At 49.3% G+C, this 23,038-nt stretch overlaps 1 protein-coding gene across 1 annotated transcript in view; it reads right to left on the bottom strand.

Annotated features, from left to right (window-relative positions):
* Window positions 1-207: 207 nt before the first annotated feature.
* NECTIN1 (nectin cell adhesion molecule 1) overlaps window positions 208-23,038 on the bottom strand; it is a 123,810-nt gene continuing 100,979 nt past the window's right edge. Inside the window, exons 5-6 of the mRNA XM_066639609.1 lie at window positions 16,263-16,414; window positions 208-749 (exon numbers count right to left, since the gene is read on the bottom strand). Of these exons, the coding sequence (XP_066495706.1) occupies window positions 208-749; window positions 16,263-16,414 (694 nt within the window). The remainder of the gene's footprint in view (window positions 750-16,262; window positions 16,415-23,038) is intronic.

Genomic DNA, 23,038 nt, shown 5'->3' with positions numbered 1-23,038 from the left:
GGAGCAGGGGCAGCGCTTGTGGGAAAAGTCTCTGCTGCGCCTTGCCCCCCTGCCCTGCTCCCAAGGCTGGCATGTGCATTTGTGTGCGTGCAATCGCGCCTGTTTGTGAAGACACGCGGGGCCGTGCGAGGCGGCAGCCGGCGGCCTTGGAGCACGGAGACAGGGCCTGGCAGGTGAGAGGGGCGAGAAGGAAGGGGGCGGAGCAAGCTACACATACCACTCTTTTTTGGAAATAAAAGATCCGTCGTTCTGAGAGACCATGTTCTCCGCTATGTCCAGCTGCTCGGGGTCATACTGGAAGCCGAGTGTCCTTTCGTCGTAGGCCTCAGAGCGGGCCTCGCCCTCGTCCACCGTGAAGTAAGGCCGCTTGGAGTCATCGTCGTACTTGCTGGGGCCCCCTCCCAGCTTGCGCTCCCCTCCGGCGCGGTCATCCTCCTCGTCCTCATAGCTGTTGCCCCCGAGCGGGCCGGCCTTCTTCTCGTCGTCCGAGTCGTCGGGGTACTGGAGGTTCTGGGCCATGGGCGGGTGATGCTGGGGGATGCCCGCTTTGCTGTAGCCGTTGCCGTAGACGTGCTTCTTTGTGCTGTAGTCACCCTTGAAGGTGTGACGCCGGTGCCGGAGCACCACAAAGACCACCACGGCCACCACCACGACCAACGAGACTCCGCCCACCACGCCCCCAATCACGGCTGTGGGGATGTTCGACTGCGCCACGGATGTGCCAGGTGGAGACGGGGTGTAGGGGAATTCTGGGTAGGAAAAGACAGATGGAAGGGGGAACAAGCGTCAATCTGTGAGGAACTGCCACGTCATGCTTTTAAAAATAAAAATAAAAAAACTGGGGGGAGATGAGGAGAAGGAAAAAGGGAGGGAAAAGTCAGGGGAGGGGAGGGGAGGGGAGGTGCCTGCCTACAGAAACCTTGGTGCAGAATCAGTGCTCGGCTCTATGCGTCAATTAAGTCTTGCCACTGCACACAGTCCTGGAGCATTAACTCCTCACCAGCTCAAGCAAACAGTGTCATGCGTAAGCCCAGTGCACCAGAACATCCCAACTCCAGGTTCTTCCTGCACCACATGCCTAGGTCGCCATGAATTCCCTGGAGACGTCTGCAGCTTGTGGGTCCCACAGCAGAAATGCATCAGCTCCCCAAATTCCCCCCCCCCCCCTCCAAACACTGACAATGAATTTTCACCATCAAGGTCTGCCGAACATCCACGGAAAACCAGGCAATTGACCCATTGCTGAGATGTGACAGTATCTGAGAGCTTTACACGGCATGCTATTTCATATTGGAAACATTGGATTTGATGCGCATTCAACTTAAGATTTTTTTTAAAGATGCTGATGAATTTGACTTTGCAGATTAATACCGGTGAACCTTTTTTTTTTCCTGTTTTATTGGCATCCTACTTGTGAACCAGCCGCCATAACTTGGCTGGCAGGTGTCCACCTGGGAGAAATATGTTTCCCAGGAACATGGTATACAAGCCCTTCTCTCTCCTATCGTGCAGATAACACCATATCTGATGCGGGCCGTTTCGCACAGATGCCCAATTCATGAATTTTTTTCCCCTGCAAAAGTGAAGGGGGCGGCAGCTGAGTGAATCAAGAATCCACATCGAGTGCTTGCATAACTCAAGTTGCTACCTGTGTGGTGGGAAGGAGCTGCGCTGCCCCACTCCTGCAAAAGTGTCCTTGGGTGGGTGGGAGGTCAGGCAATTAATGAAAATCGGCACCAACGCAATTAAAGAAAGGTGCTTCCAATTTATTTATTTATATTTGCATTTTTATACCTCCTTTCTTCCAAGAAGCTCAGGGTGGCGTAGCTGGTCCCTCTTTTTGTCCTCACAATGGGCCTGTGAGGTAGGTGAGGCTGAGAGAGTGTGACTGGCCCAAGATCACCCAGGAAGCTTCATAGCTAAGCAGGGGTCTTGCAGGTCTAAGTCCAACACCAGAACCACTACAGCATCCTGCTTCTCAATACAACTCTGTACCCTAACTCCGATCTTGACATCATGCGGCACTGAACATGGTAAGTTACTTATATACTGTGTGAAGAGGTGCTATTTTTTGGTCTTCCTCAAATCAACTGCCCATCAATTTTGCTGGAGTGTCCTGAGTTCTGGTGCTACAGGCAAAGGAGGGGGGAACAGACAGCCCTGCTGATCTGTCCACAATGCTCCTCATTTTACAAACCTCATTTTACAAACCTCTGCCATTCCCCTCTGGTCTGTTTCCTCCTGAAGCACCAAATCCGTGCCTCTCTTCACAGTGGTCAAAGAGAGTATTGGTTTTCCTGCTGCAAAATGGGAGGAAAAAAGCCCCCGCCTTGCCAAAGGGGGATGAAAGAGGGGGGTTTGCGACCAAGGAAGGTCACACAGTAACTCAGGACTAGGAGACAGAGCCCTGGCAATGGGCCAAAGGTATAACCATAACTGTAAATTACCCCAAGTAAACAGTGGGAAGGGGAGACAGAGAGAGCGAGAAAGGCAGAGGACATTGGTGAAGGCAGAGAGAGGGAGAGTGTTCTCTTGTCTTGGACACATCACACTTCAAAGCACACCCCGGCATCTATCACCACTAAGCCTCCCCCCTTCAGCAGAGAATGACTCATAGAATGTGGTTCACTGAAAAACCACAACACCGTCTCTGGCCCCCTTCCCAATCGCCAAGCTCTGTTCCATCAAGACTTGCAGAAGCCACCTTCTGCTCTGGGCAAAACTCAGGGCTTCATTTCATTCCAAAAGTCACTGGCCTGGGAGGCTAGGCGTACTCTCTGACCTGGAAACACTGCCTTCCAACTTCCGCGCACGGGTGGATGTGTGCCTGCCGTCTTTCGATGTGGTGAGGAAAAAATACTCTGCATATGCTCAGAAGTGTTTGTGTCTCTCACTTGTTGCAGGGCTCAGCTCACACCCCAAGTCAGGCTCTGAAGGGACAGAGCACCCTGGTTAGGAAAGTGTCCTACACGTCAGCTAAATCTTCCTGCGATGCTCACAGCAGTGAGGAAAATTCAGTGGGTGCGCATGTGTGGCATTCCCCCAGTGTTAACACCACCGAATGAGTTTGCTTTCAGCTATGGTTCTAAACCAGGGTGTTGTGTGGGAATGTGGTGCTGACATCTTATCAGGGCAGCCCCCCCCCCTGCACCATTCAGGACCTACCAAGTGGAAAGAGCGGCACACCAGACTAAGTTTGTGTTTCTTGCTCCCTGTTCAGAATGACAAAAACGTAGGACTGTCAGGTGCCTGATGTGCCATGGAACATGGCTGGCAAGCTGCACTGAGCATGGTGGGCTGTCCGCTTTGCAGGCCTGCACCACAAGGTTGTCAGGGGAGCCCCGACAGGTCAGACCAGACATCCATGTAGTCCAGCATCCAGCTTCCCACAAGAGTCCCCATGGAAAGTCCATGCATGATCTGAATACAACAGCACCCCCCCCAATACTTTTTGAGGTATGGCACCCTAAGGTATCCTTTGCAAACTGCTTTAATCAGAGGGGAAATGGAAGGTCACCACATCCCCGGTGCATCTATATTTCTCCCAGTATGCAAGTTGGGTAAAGGTCCCTGGGAGAGACAATCCTCACGCCCAGACCCTGCCCTTATCATACTTCCCATTGTTAACAGTTCAATCACAGGATATGGCTTGCTTTCACACAATCCCCTGACACTTGTGTGCTTGTCCTGTGACACCCAGTTGCCATAACACCACAACAGATCTCTCTTTCCCCCAATAGAACCTGAAAAGTATATGTGATAGGGGCAAAATCCAGATTTTATTCTCTCTTTCTCTCTTAAAAAAAGGGGAAAAAAAGAAACTATTTCTTCAGTTAGTCCCTTGGCTCTAAAGTTTCCCTTTTTTTACTGGCTTTGCTCTGAGGCTGGACATGCAGAAAGGCAGCAAGTGACATTTTTTCCCCATCACACCTCAGAGAAGAAAAAAGAAATTTATCAAATCTCTGCAAAGGCTGTTGCCTTTGTTTAACAAAACTGCTGTTTAATGCATAGGAGCCAGAGCCAGTTAGAAATCTTGCATTGTTCAGGGTTCAGTTAGAAATCTAACCTTGCATTGTTCAGGGTTCAATGACTTGAGTGTGGGACTCCAGAAAAGCTGCCCCCCCCCAATAGGGAATCCAAATGCCCCAATTCTGGCAACATATGCAGGGCAAGGGAATGCACAGAGAGAAGGATCACTATAGTTGTCTCCCCCTCCCCAATGCAGATGCTTTGAAATCAATGAAACTGATTTCAGTTGAAATCAATTGAAATCAATGCATGGCCAAGTGAATAGAGCCTGACTGAGTCACAGGAGGGCAACTCCACAAAGACATTTGAGCGAATGCACCTGGATCACGGCTATGTGTGTTCCCTATTAACTCACCCTGGATATCTTATGAGAACGGAACTAACTGGCTGTAGGTAGACTGGGGAGAAGGAAGAAGGGAAGGAACAGAGGAAGAAATAAGAGACACAGAGATTTTCAAGGAAAAGGAACAGAATGACAGGCAGAAGAGAGGAACAGTGAAAAGATATGTTCTCAACACTGCCACTTGGTGGCGGTAGAGACCAGCTCTGGACTCCAGAGTCTGGTTGGGGAGGAGACGTGCAAGCCTTTTGAGAGTTTGAAGCCCATTTGCCCTCTGAGATCTTGTGAAGTCAGCTTGCCCTTCCTCTTCATCAAAGCACAGGGTTGTTTCCTAGGGAAGCACCCCCCCCCCTTTAAGAAGAGAGTCCCAGAATGCTGAGTTCCTTTGTAAAGAACAGAAGACCATCAGGCAGTAATGAAGTTCTCCTGACCCTTCTCCCTCTCGACCAGTTTGATTCTGCAAATTCTTACTGGGAGACTGCAGGAAGATGCTTGGAAATCTATATCAGACACTGGACTGCAACTGGGATGTTAAGTGGCATGGAAGGCATGTGAGGGGGGTGGTCCTCCTGCAAGGAACATGCCTTTGTGCGTGGAGTGGTGGAGGCACTACCTCCCTGTAGCGCCAGCTCCAAGTTACAGGGCGTTCTTCTGCACGATGCCATTTCCTCGATTTTGGCAATCCACTTGCTGGATACTGCTCTGCAACCTGGATTAGTTGCAGTCGTATTGGTTATTTAACGCTCCCCCCCCCCAGGTCCCTGTCTATGGTCTGCAGGTACAGGATCAAGAATATTCTCATGTACAACCTCAGTTGCACTTGGACCCTGTCTGCTTGCCTTTCTCCATCTCCATGTCCAACAGGCCTCTCCTGCTATCTGGCCTCTCCTCAGTCATGACCACCAAGTGACACAAAGCCCCAGATCCAGCCCCCCCCCACCTCATGGTGTCTTCTTTCCATTCAGCTCTGCTGGCCACAGGTTCACCTCAGCAGCCCATAAATTACTGATCAAACTCTTTGGCTCAGGTCCCCTCCTGTCTGCTCCAGTTTACGTGGGTTTTTCTGCACATTTGCGTAGCTACAAACATGCCCTTTCTGACTTTTCTCATGGGCCTCCCGTTCCCTCGGAGGAATCCTGCATTTAGAGGCACTTCCTGCAACACAACAAGCCAGCAGGCCAGGATAGGTGCGTCTGAAGCCACTTTCTGCCGACTCAGACCGCTTGGTCCATCCAGTTCCTTACTCTTTGCTGTGTCTGGAAGCCTTAGGCAGAGAGAGAGGATCCCAGCCCTGCTACACCAGATCTTTCAACTGGAGATACTGCCAATGGACCCGACCACCTTCTCCATGCAAAACACGTACTCTCCCCTTGACTGCCCCATAAGCCAATGCACTTTCCTGGTGGACTGTGACCCAGACCTGAGCGAGGCTGTGGTCACATGAGTCCCAGGGTTCACCCACATCCTGCAGCAGGTAGCTCAGGTCAGCCTTGCCAAGAACTGCAGCCGCCTCAGAAGTTATTGGTAGAGGTGCTTTTTCTTTCGGATTTCAGTGTTTTCCAAACTTAGAAGTGCAGAAAGCGGCGTTGTGTGTTTTTATTCAAAATTTGCATTATAATTATAAATTTTAATTGCTTTAAAAGTGTACTAGGTAGGTGATATAGGGGGTGTAGTGTCAGCAGATGAATCCACATGCGACCCATGGTTACCCATGCGACCTCCCATTAAATAATAAGTAAAAACCAAAAAAGCTTTTTTTTAAAAAAAAGATTTTGGGTTTTTTTTGGTTTTAACAAAAATAAGAAGCGCAGAAAGCGGTGCTATGTGTTTATTTCCATTTTCTCCCATCTTTAGTTATTGGGGACCCCGACTTGGGAGCTTGGGAGGAACTGGCTGGCTGAGAAGCTGCGCTGGGTTCGAGGGTGTGTGCGTGAGTCAGAGCATGCGGACGCCACAGCTGAGAAACCCATTAGGAAGAAAACAATCTGGAGAGGATTAAAGTGCTGCTGTGACGGGGAAGGAAGCAGGAGCAGGGGATGGGCAAGGGCAGGGAAGGGGCTTAAAGAGAAGCCAGTCCTCGCTTGCTTTCCCCCTAGTGTCTTAACTGCTTCCATCCCCGTCCCCAATAAAAACAAGAGCTCAGGCCTGAACAGCGGCGACTCGGGGCTCCCTCCCTGCTGCCCCCCCATCCAGGGCTGGGCTCCAACAGCTGTTGCATGCAGGCCGAGCTTCCTGTCCTTGTGCCAGCAGCTCAGTCTCCTGGGGCAGCAGCTGGAAGCCAAGTGAAGAGCGGGATTGCTCTGGATTCTGCCCTGGAACTGAGCGGAGCCCCCAGCCTGCCTTTGATCCCACAAAAGCAGAAGACAATGGGGGCCTTTTCTTGCCAGCAGCCGGCCTGGGCACTGGGGGTCCCCTTGCTTAGGTTGGGAGGTTTCCAGGATCCATTCCAGGGTCCCACCTGTCGCCGACAGACAGCTGGAGAGGACACGTCAATGATGGATTTGGGGCTTTCTCCCTCTCTTCCCACGCAGCTGGAAATTAGCAGTAACGTCTCCGCACCAATGAGGAAAAATATGGTGTCTATAATCTGGGTGGTTGGCTGGGCCGGATCACACACTTATTTCTGGCACCCAGCAGAGGTTCAGGGGCAGATTTTCCAGCCACCCTGATTCTGAGCTCTTGCATCAGCAATCCCCATTTGGGACACGGAACTGTGGACCTGCTTCACATGTTAGAATTTCATACCCGAGTGAGGTTTTTTCATGTGAAGGAGGCAAGGACCGGGTGTTGTGTGAGAACATCACACAAGGATTCTTCAAGCAACAACAAAACACAATCATACATCATGAGCAGAGTTTGGTTTCCAGACCATGTTGGTTCAGTTTTATACATATACATATACTCAGAAATCCCATGAGATTTATTCTCATATAAGTGTGTACAAGGTAGAAGCCTTGGTGTGACCATGCACACATTACAAAATACCAGTGTCTTCATACACAAGTGTGGATCCTTATATAAACTATTAATGGCAGCCTTTGCTAGCTAATATTGAAGCCTGCCTGCCTGCATTCTAGTCCTCTAGTCCTCCTGCCATTTGCTTTTTCCGATACATGGATATACAAGCTCGCTTTTGGCCACTGACAAGCTTAGCCACTGAAAAAGCTAATTCTTGCCGCCGCCAGAGTCCAACATCTCCCTGCTGCAATAGCCACAAGATTGGAACCAGAGCAGGACTGGAACCTGAGGTGCCCGTCACTGTCTTCAATGTCCACCAAACACAGCTTTAGATCACCACTGGATTGGGACAGATCAGGGATCTGAGACTGGAGGCGAACCTACCAGATACAGAGGTTGTGCTAGAGCAGGCGTCTCCAAACTTTTTGGCCAGAGGGCCGCACGAAATATCTGGCGCAGTGCTGAGGGCCAGAAAAAATTTAAATATAAAATTTAAATTAAAAAAAAATTAGAGATGGAACTTAGATGAATGAATAAATGAATGAGTGGGTTCGTTCACTCAGCCTCTCTGGCCCTCTGAACACCCTCCAGATGCAATCGGAGCACAGCTCTGGTCATGTTCGGTCGAGTGGGCCAGAGGCTTTCAGGGGACAAGAGGCTGCTGCGGGCTGGACAGAGGCTTGCTGAGGGCCGCATCTGACCCCCGGGCTGGGGTTTGGAGACCCCTGTGCTAGAGCAAGGATTTCCACTGTGAAAGAGGGAGAGAAGGGGGGAAGCTCGGGCACGATGAGCCTTCCCGTGTCTAAAACCCCTGGAAGCTCACCCAGAGGTTCACAGCAGCTGCTGTCGGCATTTCAGGCGGTTACAGCCTTTGGGACAGATGCCAGACGGGTCTTAGGAATTAATCTTGCTGCTGGGTCACCTACTGCTTGTCAGTCAACCACTTCCTGGTGGGGAGGAGTGGAGGGGCTGGGGGTGGGATTCTGTCTTGCAGGCTACAAAGCCAACACGGGTCATCCAGTCTGAAACTGTTTCCATTTCAAAGTACCCAAGGTTGCTGCTGAAGGAGGGGTTGCGCTCTCTGGCCTGTCATTCATCTATCCATTCATTTGCTGAAATGTGTCACTTCCCTTCACCTTGGAAGCGAAGGGACAGGCAGCCGTCCCTGGGAAGGAGCTCTCAATGTGCTTTGCATAACAGCCCCAAGTGCAGTCCGTGAAATCTCTGGGGGATAAAAGGCCTTCAGGGAGCAAATGCTGGGCAAGACCCCTGTCTAGGATCCCAGAGAGCCACTAGCAGCCTATGCTGGGCCCAGTGGTCTAGCTTTTCTTCATGGAGAAGCCTGGTAGAGCATCTGCCCTGCTTGCAAGGGACAGGAATGAAAGATGCTTATCTGAAAACCAGCAGAATCGCTGCCAGTCAGTGCAGGAATCCTGAGTGAGCTGGACCCATGTCCTGACTCAGCACTAAGGCTGCTTCCCACATTCATTAACACACCATTTCAAAATTGTATCTCCTGGTGAGTAGTCATATTCCATTTCCAGTCTCCCACCATGTCTCAATGTCTTTTGCTATAGGCTGGAGTTTCTAGCTTGGTCCAGTTTCTTAAAATACTGGGCCAAAGTGTGCTTCAGGGCTGACCAAAACCCACTGTTAAAGGGGTTATTGACTGACTCGCTGTTGTCTCCTTGCTTAGCTCTATTCAATAAGAAAATTAGACAAATGGGTCTCGAGGAAGATCTACAAGCAGCTGCTACACTTGAGGTTTCTATCAGGCTCTTGACAACAAGACTAACTGACATAGAAAGGCAAGAGATTTTGGTTGCAGCACAAAAAAAATGTTCGCCCCTAAATTTCCATCTTAACAATACCTTTGGTCAACAACCAAAGTACCTGACCTTCTTAGAGTGCCCCTTTGCAAGGAGGGCTTTTACATTAGCCCGATGCAACGTGTTGCCTTCTAATGACCTACTTGGTAGGTTTAGAAATGCCCCGAAAGAAGAACGATTTTGCAATTGTGGCCTCAGAGAGGTAGACTCTCTTCCACACATTGTTCTGCGTTGTGCTTTTAATCAAGTGCTCAGAGACCAGCATCTCCCCTCGTTGTCAGGAAACAAAAAAGGTCTCTCTGAGATCACCTCTTTACAATTTTTGCTGGTGGGTGAATTCGAATTTGTGACCCTTCCAGTTGCTAAATTTTTACATTTGAGCAACTTGAAGCGGGCTAAGCTGCTGGTTCTAAGCAACTTGGAGTAACTGTGTAAGCAAATTGTTGTGTTTTAACCCTTATTTCTTATCTCTCTTTTAATATATACCTTCATACATGACTGTTTGGAGATATTAGTTGTAAAACTATATGCCTAATAAAGGTTTGTTGTATGTTGTATGTCTTTTGCTCCAGAGGGCTCTTTCTTATTTTGGCTTCACTGCTCCCTGACCATCACTGGCTACACACTCTGATGAGGATCGTCAGCCACTCGGAGCTGTTTTCGTGGGCTAAATCACCTACCTCTTATGCAAATAATCTATTCATTAATCATTGCCATTGACAACAAAGGCACGTAGACCCCAAACTTAAAGCTCAGTGGTTACTGAAGGGCGAGTGCGCAAACCAGCCATCTCAGCCATTTCTGCCCAGTGTTGCGCATACGCAACAGGGATCAAATGTGGGCTGGGCAAAAATGGGTTTTAATAAGGGAAGGCTGCTGCTTATTCCAAGAAGGAAAAAGCCATCATTCAGAACATCTTTTTCGTGTTCTATCGCCATGCTGCTCTGGAACATGTGACAGAACATGTGACAAAGTGACAAGTCTGCCCTGCCAGCTTCAGATGCGCTCTTGCAAGCAGGCTCCTCCCCAGACGGAGCCAAGAGGGCTTTGTAGAACGTTTTCAGTGAAAATGGTGCTTCCTAGGAGCCAAAGGGCTCTGCAAGCCCACAGACTCCATGTGCCTTTTTGGTGCTGCTGATGTTGCAGCTACTGGGAGTCCTGGGAAGTGGCAATCACCCTGTCTCCTTGCAAGAGTCTTCCAGGCAAGGGAAGGAAGCATCCCCCTTACTGACACTGGCTTCATGATTGTGCCATGAGATACAGAAGCATCAAGACACCAATCCACGATCCTTGCTGCCAAGAACTGGTGTCAAGCCCTTGCGGGCACTGGGAAACTTCAGCTGGGGCAGAAGTAGGACTCAGGACAGCGGTAGGAGCCAGGCAGGACAATAAAATAACACCCACTTGGTATCAGCAGGTTGCTGGTTCATAGCTGGACTTAATCAAGGTGCTGGTCTGGACCTTGAAGCTCTCCGTGATCTGGATCCAGGAGACCTCAAGGACTGCTGCTGCCCCTATGAGACCCTCCCCCCAGATTTAGGAGCACCCTCCCAAGTTCGACAAGCCAGACAGGCAGAAACCAGGGACAACTCTTCGGAACTCGCTCCCCAGAGAAGCCCACTAGAGCTCTACACTGGCTGAATCTCATCAGATGGGAATTCTGCAAGGTTTTTCAAGGGCATCTGCCAGGCTCCTGAGTGTGTCACTGCTGCTGGTGCCACCTTTGCCACTCTGCCCATCCATTCCCTCCTTTCCCCCAACCTCTGGAATGTCTCCCCGATTCTGTAGTATGTGAAAATAGGGGCAAAGTCGGAGCAGACACTTGATTCAGCCCCAGACATCTGCTGATCATCAACCACAGCTTGAGTTGCTTGCAGTCTAAACATGCATATCTACCCAGAAGTAAATATCCACTGAGTATTCAGTTCTGAGTCCAACAAGCTTACTTTCAGGTAGGGTTTTACAGAACTGCTGCCAGGCAGCACAACCTTAGAGATGTATATCCAGCACTAAGTCCCTTTGTCTTCCATGGAACTGACCCCAGATTAGTGTTTACACAGGATTCCGGTGTTACTCTACCAATTAAGCCAGAGAGCTTTCAGCCTTGGAGATTGCAGGTCCATCTGAAAGCAAACTGCGGTGGGGGGGGGGGGGAGAAGCATAGATTATGCTATGGGGAGAATCTGGGGCCCTGCAAGACTGCTAGCATTCCATTTGGATGTCTGAGTTGCAAAGATTTGCCTGCCGCTGACTGCGGCGCTTCAGTTGATTGCATCTGTGCGACCGTGCGTGAGTCTGAACTGCGCATGCATGAGCTCTTGTGCCCGTACATGCTTGACGGAGCGTGCTCCCCTGCAGGGCAACATGCACATCCCGGAGAAAGCCCGTGGATCCACGTGTGGGCAAAGCTGAGCCTGTCCTCAGAGTCTCCTTACCGGGTCCTTCCGACAAGCCAGCTCTAATATAGTCACACAGTGGGCTGCACGGATTCACCTCACCTGACAAATGTCCTGCAACGCCAGGAAGGCTATTACGTGAACAGATTGCAGGAATAAAATATTAAACTTCCACTTATCCATCTTTTTAATGCGCTGTAACTCTAATGCCAGATGATTCCGGCCTTTGCTCGGAGCAAATCACTGCAGAGAATGAGTCAAGCATGCATGCGCACTGGAATTGCAGGGCACTGAGCTGTGGGGTGGGAGCACATGGAGGAAGGCAGGAATTGTGGGCAGCAGGAAGACAGGGCCTCACATGCAGATATGGGTTCCTCCAATGCTTGTACCCAAATGACAGCTGATCCCTAGACGTTTTATCCATTATATGTACACACAGATTTGTGTCACACTCCTAAAACACATTCATTTTTATCCTTTTTTTAATTCCCAAATATGTTGTGAGGGTTGCTTCCAAAACCTGCAAGCTCTCTCACGCCACCTTTGAGCATCTGAAAATGATGTTCCAGACACCGTCTACTTCTGCTTCCCAGGGCAGACTGGCGGATTGGCGGGCTGAGCCGCCTTTGCTTCAAGCCGCCGTGAGAGATTTTGCGCTCTGCCAACAATGGCTAAATTGCCTGCAAGCCCCAAACAAATCTACCTGTAATCGCTGGCGAGGCAGGCTGTGCCCGCTCCATTGCGAGCCTAATAGGCCCTTGGGGAGTGCCGGATAAACATATTCCAAGGCCATGAATGATTAACAAGGATTTTACTTTGCGTATTCCGGCCTAACGAGGCAGCGGCTAATCCCCCCTCGAACCCGGCGTCTCCCGGTGAGCGCTGCGGACCTGCGCCTCCCCGCCGCCTGGGCTGTTCCCCCCTGGTGCAAGGTGCCATCAACCCATCCTAGGGAGTTCTCTGCCTTTCTGCTTAATTCTTCACCCACAATTATTCTGATTAGGAGTGTCAGCTGATCAAAGAGACTTTAATTGATTAATCATTTGCCTTTCCAACTGATGAATCCATTAACTAACCGATTAAACGGTGAAGCACATTTGCATATCACCCAAATCTCCATTTCAGGGCCCAGGCCGGATGCTGAAAGAAGCCCGAGACCGTCTGCTTTCAAATAAGCAGTGCCCAAAGAAGCATTTACAAGGAACCCTGATCGCAAATATTCCTTTCTCATGCTCTACGGACACACTGCGGAAGCAGAGCAGCCACAAGAGAACAAAGATGATTAAAATTTGCTCTCTACCAATTAAAGGACGGAGCCGTAATTGCAGAAAGTCACTACAATGGCCGCGCCACCCACCACCACTCCTCTAATTCCCACCCATTTTTGGGGCCTCCATCATTCTGCTGCGATCTTCCCTCTTTGCTCGGTGCCAGAATCTGGATGTTATATTTACATACTACACGAAGAAATACTTTATTCGGCCTCTCTGCTCTGAACCAGTCAGCTGGCTTGGGTGACCTGAGTTGTAGACAGTGGTGCAGCTCGGGGGGGGAGGGCGGGGGCTACATTGTCCTGGGTACCATGCCTTGAGGGAATGCCAACCCACATCCCGATGGTGGATCTCAAGGCAGGCAGGCCATGTGCAGACACCTTGAGCCTTAGAAGGCACTTCCAGTTTTTTGAAAGGCACTTCCAGTTTTCTGAAAGGCACTTCCAGTTTTTTGGGGGGGATGCCAAAAATTTATGTGCCCCTGGATTCCAGAGGTTCCGATTATGCTATGTGTTGTAGAAAGGCCAAGATGGAACTTTCAGCTTAAAATTATGGGGAGAAATATAGGGGAGGCAAATCCCCCCCCCCCACACACACACACCTCACATCATTCTGTGTTATCTGTTTCATAATGGTTGCAGTAGCAGTTCTCCTGTGCAGGTGGAATCCCCCCCCCCAACCCTTCTCAAAAGAATGCTATGAAGATGCTTGAAAATGAAGCATCTTTGAGAGGGGCATTCTGGAGAAAAAAATGTTCGCTGCCAGTTCAAGCTCTCTGACGCTACATTTTCACCAAAAAAATGCCTCCATGTGTCAACACTGCCCCTCCCACATATGTACCCTTGAAGAAGGGATTTTAGGGGGATTTTAGTTTGGCCCTAAGAAAGGGGAAAGAACCATTTCTATCCTTGATGTCCAACATTCTGCAAACATCCCTTCTGAATGAAACAAACACACAAAAACAACCCACTGGTGTTATTGTTGTCTTGAAGGATTTGTCTTCAGATTCACTCACTGTTGTACGAGGAATGGCTCCCAGATCCCCTGAAGCCTGGGCCCATCTTACACCCTCATCTCCCCCCTGGTTTGTGCTCTCCATCACATGAGCCCTGGAAGACTTGACAACTGGCCAAGTGCCTCATTAACCATCAGCCTGAGTGTTTGCTCTACATTGTTGAGCAAGGAGTGTGTCATTTGTACAGGGGAAGTAAAACCACTATCTTCTCACTCTCCTTGTTCCAACCCACACAAGCCCCACAGGGTCCAACTTCCATCATAAGTCATGCATCAGATACCCACTGAGCATCCCCCCCATTGAGCAAGGAGTGGCCACTGCGGATCAATATGTCTGGCCTGAATAGATGGCAAATCCAGCTTTGTAGGAGCAGGACTGCTCAACCAACAGCAGCTCTCTTCCTGCCCAGCCCTCTGGATCGTCCTGCCAAACTTTGCCCCAGGTTTCATCACCAACCCAAAAAGCCTTTGCGTATGACAATACAAAAACTTACAGCCTGGGCCAGGTGACAAATTACCTGAGAGGCAGAGAGTAAACTTAGACTTTGGAAGGTACAAGGATTTGGTGACAACAGGCCACTGTCCCACTGCCTTTCCCCTCTGAGCCTCTTCTGCTATTCACCAGAAGGCAAAACCACAACCTCCAAATGATGCTGAGGAGAGATGGTCTCCCTACTGTCCCAGCATACAACTTCTTCCCAATGATGTCACTGCATTCCCAACTGCCATTGGTTTCTAACTGCATGATGTCATTTAATTCACTTGCAGTATCATAAGAAGATTAGGTCAAAGGCCCATCTAGTTCAGCTTCCTGTATCTCACAGTGGCCCACCACATGCCCCAGGGAGTGCGCCAGATAACAAGAAGACCTGCAAGGCCTCCTGGGAATTGTAGTTTAAGAACATAAGAGCAGCCCCTCTGGATCAGGCCAAAGGCCCATCTAGTCCAGCTTCCTGTATCTCACAGTGGCCCACCACATGCCTTAGGGAGCCTACAAGACAACAGGATACCTGCATCCTCTTGCCACTCCCTTGCATCTGGCATTCAGATATAGCCTACTTCTAGGAGGTGTACACATAATAGTCCAGCTTCCTGTATCTCACAGCGGCCCACCAAATGCCCCAGGGAGCACACCAGATCACCAGAGACCTGCAAGGCTTCCTGGGAATTGTAGTTAAGAACATAAGAACAGCCTCACTGGATCAGGCCATAGGCCCATCTAGTCCAGCTTCCTGTATCTCACAGCGGCCCACCAAATGCCCCAGGGAGCACACCAGATAACAAGAGACCTGCAAGGCCTCCTGGGAATTGTAGTTAAGAACATAAGAACAGCCCCACTGGATCAGGCCAAAGGCCCATCTAGTCCAGCTTCCTGTATCTCACAGTGGCCCACCACATGCCTTAGGGAGCCTACAAGACAACAGGATACCTGCATCCTCTTGCCACTCCCTTGCATCTGGCATTCAGATATAGCCTACTTCTAGGAGGTGTACACATAATAGTTTGTAACCTGTTATGAACTTTTCCTCCAGAAATCTGTCCAATCCATCTAGGCCAGATGCCATCACCACATCCTGAAGCAAGGAGTTCCACAGATTAATGACACACTGGGTAAAGAAATTTTTTTTCTTCTTGTCCGTATCACTAACTCTTGATGTAATTTCCTTTCGCCCTTTTGTCAACTCAACCTCTTCAGAAGCCTCTCCCTTTACTTCTGGCTAGAACACATTCTTTCCCTCTCATTATAGCTTCCTACAAGGACTTGGGACCTCACTTCCTCAATGCCTATATGGCTTATTTTGTCATCCTTCTGTAGCTCACAGGAAGTTGTTCACATCCATGAGCCTATGCCCCAGGCTTCTGCAATCAGGGGTCTTGAACAACCAAGCTGACAAGTGGCAAGACAGAAAGCAAGACAACTTACTGAAACAAAACATTAACATAAAAAAACCCCTAAACCACATCCAGCCAGAACAAACAATAATATTTCCAATGCTTTGCAACAATCCCCAGGGTACCCTTTTTCCTTGTCCTTGCCCCATTCCCTTTAGTTCTCCCCCTCCCCCTCATTCATTCTCCCAGCACATAGGCCACCTTTCATGTTGTCACTGCTTACTTTGAACCAGACGTGGAAAGGAAAAAAAAAAAAGGGAAATAAGATGAAAACAAAAGCTTTGGTGAACAAAAGGCGGAAAAGCACAAGAGAGGAAATGAAGCAAGGTACTCCAGAAGAAGAGAAAAAACATGGCCAAGTGGAGTGCATACCCAGAGGTGTCAAGAGATCCCTGACTGCCTTATTGGTTTTGCCCAAGAGGAAGCGAAGACTCAAGGGGCTGATACAGAGATGGCCAAATGTGGTGCACAGCTTGATTAAGTTCCCCCCTGCAACCCAATCCCTTAGAGGTGACTTTTTGGGGATTCCTACCTGTGACATTGACTTCCACCAAGCCAGAACGTGTGCCGACAGTGTTGGTGGCCTCGCAGACGTACGTCCCGGCCAGGCTGTAGGTGACGGGTCCTTTGAAGAACAAGGTGCTGTTCTGAACCTCCACGCTGTCCGGGAGTGAACCATTCAATCTGTGGCAAAAGAATGACCTCTTGGTTAGTGATGTGTTTCTTTCTTGTGGCCAGTGAGTTCTGGCTAACTGGATGTTCTACCTGCTCCTCCAGAATCTGGTGTCACTCTGGAGACAACCCTCAAGTTGAGCCATTGACCAATGGGATGAATATTTGACAAAGGGTCCACTCCAGCAAGCCAAGAACTGCAGTTTTAACCCCACAATGCTTATTAGGATTACCTATAATGCAATGGGATTAAAAACCCGTTCACACATTTTGTTCAATGCACACGTTCTCATGACTGTCCATCTCTACATATCTACAGTGGTTCACATGTTATATCTGATATGGGTAAAAGAAGGCATGATCTTGGAAATCTGCTAGATTTCCAAGGGGCCCACCCCCCCCCCCCCACTGACTTTTAAAATGAATATGTGTACTGTCGTCCACACAGAAGGGCACATGTTTGTGCAGACACCTGGACAAGCGCACAGCATGATGCGTGAATAGCCCTTGTGTCAGTGGCGAGTCAACCCCAAACTGTTTTGAAAATGCTCTCGAACAAAGAAAAATCCAGTACATGGAGGAAAAGAATTATGCAGCTCAGTCATTTTCAATTACCAATACAAGGTAAAGCAATTACTTTCGCTAAAGCAATTGGGAAGGCCCATACATCAGTGGCAGAGTGTATGCGTAGCATGCAGAACATCCCAGGAAGCAGCTCCGCTAAAAATCTCAGGTTGCAGGGACTCAGAAAGACCTGGAGAACTGTGTTCCAAGAGCACAGTGTTATCTGGAAAGATTGGCCAGTGCACCTACCAAACCATGGGGAGCAAAGGCAATTCTCAGAGATGTTTCCCAATTTCCTTTGCACCAGCAATGCAAGAAAACATCAGTGTGATGAAAAAGCCACTCTAGGAATGAGAAGTCTTGGGGACAAAATCTCACGGAGTGAACATGGGCCCACTGGTAATCTCTACATATGTTACATTTGACATGAGTAAAAGAGGACACAGGGTTATTGAAAGGACAGGATGGGGCAAGTCACACCTGTGTGTGCCACTTTGAGCTCAACAGCGTGAGTGTGGGATGTGAGTGTGAACAGTTGTCCCTTGCCATTTGATAGAGAGAGGGCCAGACTGTCTCGGACTCTGCCTGCCCTGGTACTTGTGGATCAATCCCTTGAGGTCAAATCCTATCCAACTTGCCAGTGTTGATACAGCAGTGCCAACCGGGCATTCATAAGAACATAAGAACAGCCCCACTGGATCAGGCCATAGGCCCATCTAGTCCAGCTTCCTGTATCTCACAGCGGCCCACCAAATGCCCCAGAGAGCACACCAGATAACAAGAGACCTCATCCTGGTGCCCTCCCCTGCATCTGGCATTCTGACATAACCCATTTCTAAAATCAGGAGGTTGCGCATACACATCATGGCTTGTACCCTGTAATGGATTTTTCCTCCAGAAACTTGTCCAATCCCCTTTTAAAGGCATTCAATGCATCCTGAGGTGGTGGGGCAGTCATGGAAGCCTCCTCAAGGTAAGGGAACGTTTGTTCCCTTACCTTGGGGCTTCCCTGCATCAGTACTGGAAAGTTGGGAGAGGATTGGGCCCTTGGAGTCGTGAATCAGCTGACCACTTCTGCTTTCCAGCAACGTTTTACATAAAGCACAAACTCAAAGAAAATGTCAGGATTCCTCCCAAGGCAAAAACATAAGAGAATTTTCAAGGGAAGCACACACATTTCTATAAAGCAAGTGAAATTTCTTAGGGGGGTTTCTGTACAGTACATCCCTATCTCCAAACCCGCCTTGCTTTCTTTCATCATTCCCTCTCTTCACACATCCCCCCTCAGTCTCTCTCTCTCTCTCTCTCTCCCCCTGCGGCATCTCTCTCGCCTCCCTTGCCAGTCAACAAATCCAGTGCTGGCCTTAATTCACCTGCAAATCCCCCGGAGGCCCTTCCATGCTACAGCGGTTTTTGTCTTCTGTCTGTTTCCAGCTCCTTCACCCAAAGTATCCTCTCCCCTTTGAAATGATGTGGTCCTAGAATCACGGCCACTGAGCAGCCCCCTGGGCAAGAGGACATGGGGAAGATGCACACAGGGATGTGATGCACAGGGTAACATCAACTCTCTGCTTGGATCTTAAAATAATCTGCACAGAGGGTCAAACAGAGGCTTGGCAAGAAGAGGGTGCCACTGCTGGAGAACGCTGCTGAATTTACCCTCCACTGAGCTCATCACACAGGACTGCACGTGAAAGGCGGTTCATGTGGTAGACGAGATACACTGAGGCCATGCCGCATCACGTGGTGCTCTTGTGAACTGTCCTTTTCAGTTCTTATTCCGATCATGGTCCTTCTATGTGTTGGCATCCTTCAGTCTCGAAAGACACTGGTATCACGCTCTGAATGGTGGTTCTGGCACAGCGTCTAGTGCGGCTGCAAAGGCCGATTCGGGAGTGACAGTCCCTTCCACGCCGGGAGCAAGTGCAGACTGTCCCTGGTCTGTCTCCCTGGCGATGGGCCTTCCTGCTTTGCCTCTTTGCCTCAGACTGTTGGCCAAGTGTCTCTTCAAACTGGGAAAGGCCATGCTGCACAGCCTGCCTCCAAGCGGGCCGCACAGAGGCCAGGGGTTCCCATGTGTTGAGGTCCACTCCTAAGGCCTTCAGATTCCTCTTGCAGATGTCCTTGTATTGCAGCTGTGGTCTACCTGTAGGGCGCTTTCCGTGCACAAGTTCTCCATAGAGGAGATCCTTTGGGATCCGGCCATCATCCATTCTCACGACATGACCGAGCCAACGCAGGCGTCTCTGTTTCAGCAGTGCATACATGCTAGGGATTCCAGCTCGTTCCAGGACTGTGTTGTTAGGAACTTTGTCCTGCCAGGTGATGCCGAGGATACGTCGGAGGCAGCGCATGTGGAATGCGTTCAGTTTCCTCTCCTGTTGTGAGCAGAGAGTCCATGACTCGCTGCAGTACAGAAGTGTACTCTGGACGCAAGCTCTGTAGACCTGGATCTTGGTATGTTCCGTCAGCTTCTTGTTGGACCAGGCTCTCTTCTAAATCCGTGGTTTTCCAGATTCCTTCCAAGGGAAGTTGTGGACTGAACTTGGGGCCTTCTGCATGCAGATCAGGTGTTCCTAGCATAGGGTATGGTTCTAAAACACACCACTTCCCACAGGTTTCTCTCCAGCTACAAGTGCGTGGGGGAAGGTGCAGGGTGCAATTGGGATCAGAACTGCAGGAGGGGCAAAGTCCTAGCTCCTCCTCCACACTCTGCTATGGTTTAGCCACACTCCATGGCTGCTATTTGTAAACAAAAACACCCCTCCCCCCAACCAGGGATGTTGTGCAATTACGCCCATGTCTGATTTGGCCCCAAAAGCCACTTGGGACTCACAGGGTTATCAGAACTGTTGAGTTCAGAGCATTTCCACAGGGCTTGGGAAACGGAAGTTTGGTACCTGCACACTGTAAGAACCTCACAAAAGCCTGGCTGGATCAGGCCAAAAGCTCATCTAGTCCAGCCTCCTGTATCTCACAGGGGCCCACCAAATGCCTCAGGAAGCACTCAAGACAACAGGAGACCTGCATCCTGGTGCCCTCCCTCACACCTGGCATTCTGAGGTAGCCTACCTCTAAAGTCAGGAAGTTGCACACACCCATTAAGGCTTATAACCCGTCATGGACTGCGATACACATTTCGATTGCTAGAAAAATCTGAGAATTAGATTGCTCAGCATCTTTACCCTCAAAATGGAAGGTTCAAAGCACCCTGTCAAATGACTAAAGTACTTCTATACCACAACTGAAAACAATGTTTTGTGCACCCTTAGTCAAGCGCCCTGTTTACTCAAAAGTCTGGTTCAGAAATCATGACAAACCATGGTTTCTTGGTGCATGAACAAGCAGGCGTGACTCTGGGCTGGCGTGCACAATCCTTCTTTGTACGAAGGGAGAAAGTTAAAAACATCCCTTGGTAGTTTGTAATGAAATGACATTTCTCACTAGGTCTAGCACGGGAAACTGTGGTTTGTACAAACCATACTCGGTTTGCCAACGAGGATCACCCCAAGATCAGACTATCTGCATGTAAGAAGAAACTGTGGTTTGATAAAAGTTGCAAGTGGGGCTTCCAATCTCCTCTCCACACATATGGAGGAAGAGGGAGAACAGGAGTTGGGAACAGGCAAGCTGGAAGGGAACCTTTTGTAGAACGGTCAATCTATTCTCTTGCACAGGGAATACCACTTTAAAGAAGAAGCTAAAGCGACTCTCCGTGTTGGGAAACACCCAGGATAATTATGCTGGCATCACCCTGTCACTTTGTTGGCATAAGGATATAATTTACCCCGAAGCTTAACCTGGAACTCATTCTGCCTGCTCAATAACTTGCAGGCCTTAAAATACTGGTCGTGCCACCTTCTCTTTCAGCAAGGCCAAACATGGAGCCTTTTGAGCTTCAGTTAGATCTGTCAGCACCAGAAGGGGAGGGAGAGGGGTGGGGTGGGAATGACCTTGTCTCTTACAGACCAGGTTGGCTTGATCTGGGACACCAAGATGAGACAGAAAAGCAACTTGTCCCAGGCTTGGACCTATCTTCCCATCGGTGAAGACTGCCTGAATAAGACATTATCTGATCAGGTTTTGCCTTCAAAAGTGAACATGACTTTAAAAGCACAACAGCAACAGATCAGCAACAGTGGCCTTGGATGAAACCTGGATTGAGTAATAGAAGGGACGGGACACACAAGGTCATCTAGACCAACTCTCTGCCTACAGTAAGAAATCTCCCTTGAGCATCTCAGAGCAGGTGCCTGTTGTCTGCTTGAAGATCTCCAGTGAGGGTTATTTCACCACCTTCCTCTGCAATCCGTTCCACTGCTAAACAACCCTGACCGCCAAGAATTTTTTCCTGATGTCCAAGCAGAATCTCTTCTTTTGCAATTCGTACCCATTGGATCAAGCTCTGCTCTCACAGGCAGCTGAGAACAAAATTGTCCCTTCTTCCATATGAGGCCCATTCAGGGATTTGAAGAGTGCTATCAAATCCCCTCTCAGCTATCACATCCCCTTCTCTTCTCCAGGCTAAACAAACAAAGTTCCCTCAACTTTTCTTCCTTGTTCTCCAGCCCTCTGATCACCTTTGTTGCTCTTCTCTGAATCCACTCCAGTTTGGCTGCATCTTTCTTAAAGTGAGGTGCCCAGAAATGGACATAGGTGAGGTCCGTACTCCAGGTGAGGTCTGACCAATGTGGAATAAAGTGGAACCACAACCTTGGGATGGTTCAACAAAAGCAGGCTACAACTGCATTCCCCTTCTTCTTTTGCCTTTCAGTAAAAGTTGAAACTCTTGGAAAGCTAAACTGGTTCAAATGAATGATGGAAACTGGATTCTCTGGAGGGGAGGCAGCACTGTTGAAAAGTCAGGACAGCAATTCTGATACAGTGGCCTTTGGGATGTGCGATCCACATCGGGATTTCAGGTGACTAGGATGAAAAGGACAGGGGAAAAATGCTGAAGACCTCTTCAGAGCAACAAGTTAGAGGTGCAGCACCTAATTCCTGTCTCTTCTTACACAAAAGGAAAGGCCTGGAGCCCTTAGCACCAAGCACTGGCTATCAGCACCATCCCGTCCAGAGGCAGTTCCAGCTCAGCCACTCATAGGACAGTCCAGAATCCTCCTTGCCCAGGGACTCAGGGAACATGAGAGGGTCACTCCAGTGTTAGTCCCAGGTCTGCTGTCCTCCCTCTGCCTGCAGAGCTTGTTGCTGAGAGAGAAGAATACCAAGCACTCCATCTGTGTTGCTGGTCAATTGGACTTCAGTCAGCCTGTGGCCTACAGTACTTGCCTGACCTTTCATGTTCTTTTCTTATACTCACTTAAGGGAAGGAACATGGGTCCTTCCTCCTCTTTCCACCCAGAAGGAGCCACCCTACTGGATTCGTTCTCATAAGCAGCAGAAGTGATGGTCAACCTGTGTCTGGGTTATACCACATGAAGGGCTCACATGACTGAATGTTCCTCCATTCATCCATCCCTCCATATATGTTAGCACACTGGAAAATTGGCTGGTCAGTTATAAAGATACACTAAAACCCTTCCCACTCAGTTTTCCACAGGATATTTTTCAGAGGGAAGAGCTTTCTGCCCTAAGATCTGCCCCTTGTATTCTGGAGTGGTGCAGTCCAGTCCTTGATTTATTGGCTCCTGCACTGTGGCTGAGAGCTGGACCATTTGCCTTTGTGCCTGACTTCATCCCGTCATTCCAGGTGACGAGGCTTGTGTGTTGCTGACTGCAGATCAAGGCTGTCTGCCTGGAAACACACATGCACTAACACTCTCTCTCTCTCTCTCTCTCTCTCTCTCTCTCTCTCTCACACACACACACACACACACACAGCAGCTGGTCATGCTCTTCTAGGCAGAAACAGAGCCTCTTCAGCATCAAATTAAGTCATGAATGAGGATGAAGAGGCATTGGAAAAACAAGGAACAGCATTTTAGGATAGTTGATGTGGTGGCTGTGAAGTCCAGATAGGTTTTCCTCTGGTTAAGGTGGATTTTTTTTAGGGGGGGGTGGCAGCAGGAATGGAGCAGGTCTAAGCTCAGTTTGCAGCCTGTCACCATCATC

The sequence above is a fragment of the Tiliqua scincoides genome, chromosome 11, assembly GCF_035046505.1.
Source record: "Tiliqua scincoides isolate rTilSci1 chromosome 11, rTilSci1.hap2, whole genome shotgun sequence".
NCBI classification, from domain to species: Eukaryota; Metazoa; Chordata; class Lepidosauria; order Squamata; family Scincidae; genus Tiliqua; species Tiliqua scincoides.
The sequence above is the reverse complement of the archived record's forward strand: the minus strand, read 5'-3'. Positions and strand labels throughout refer to the sequence as shown.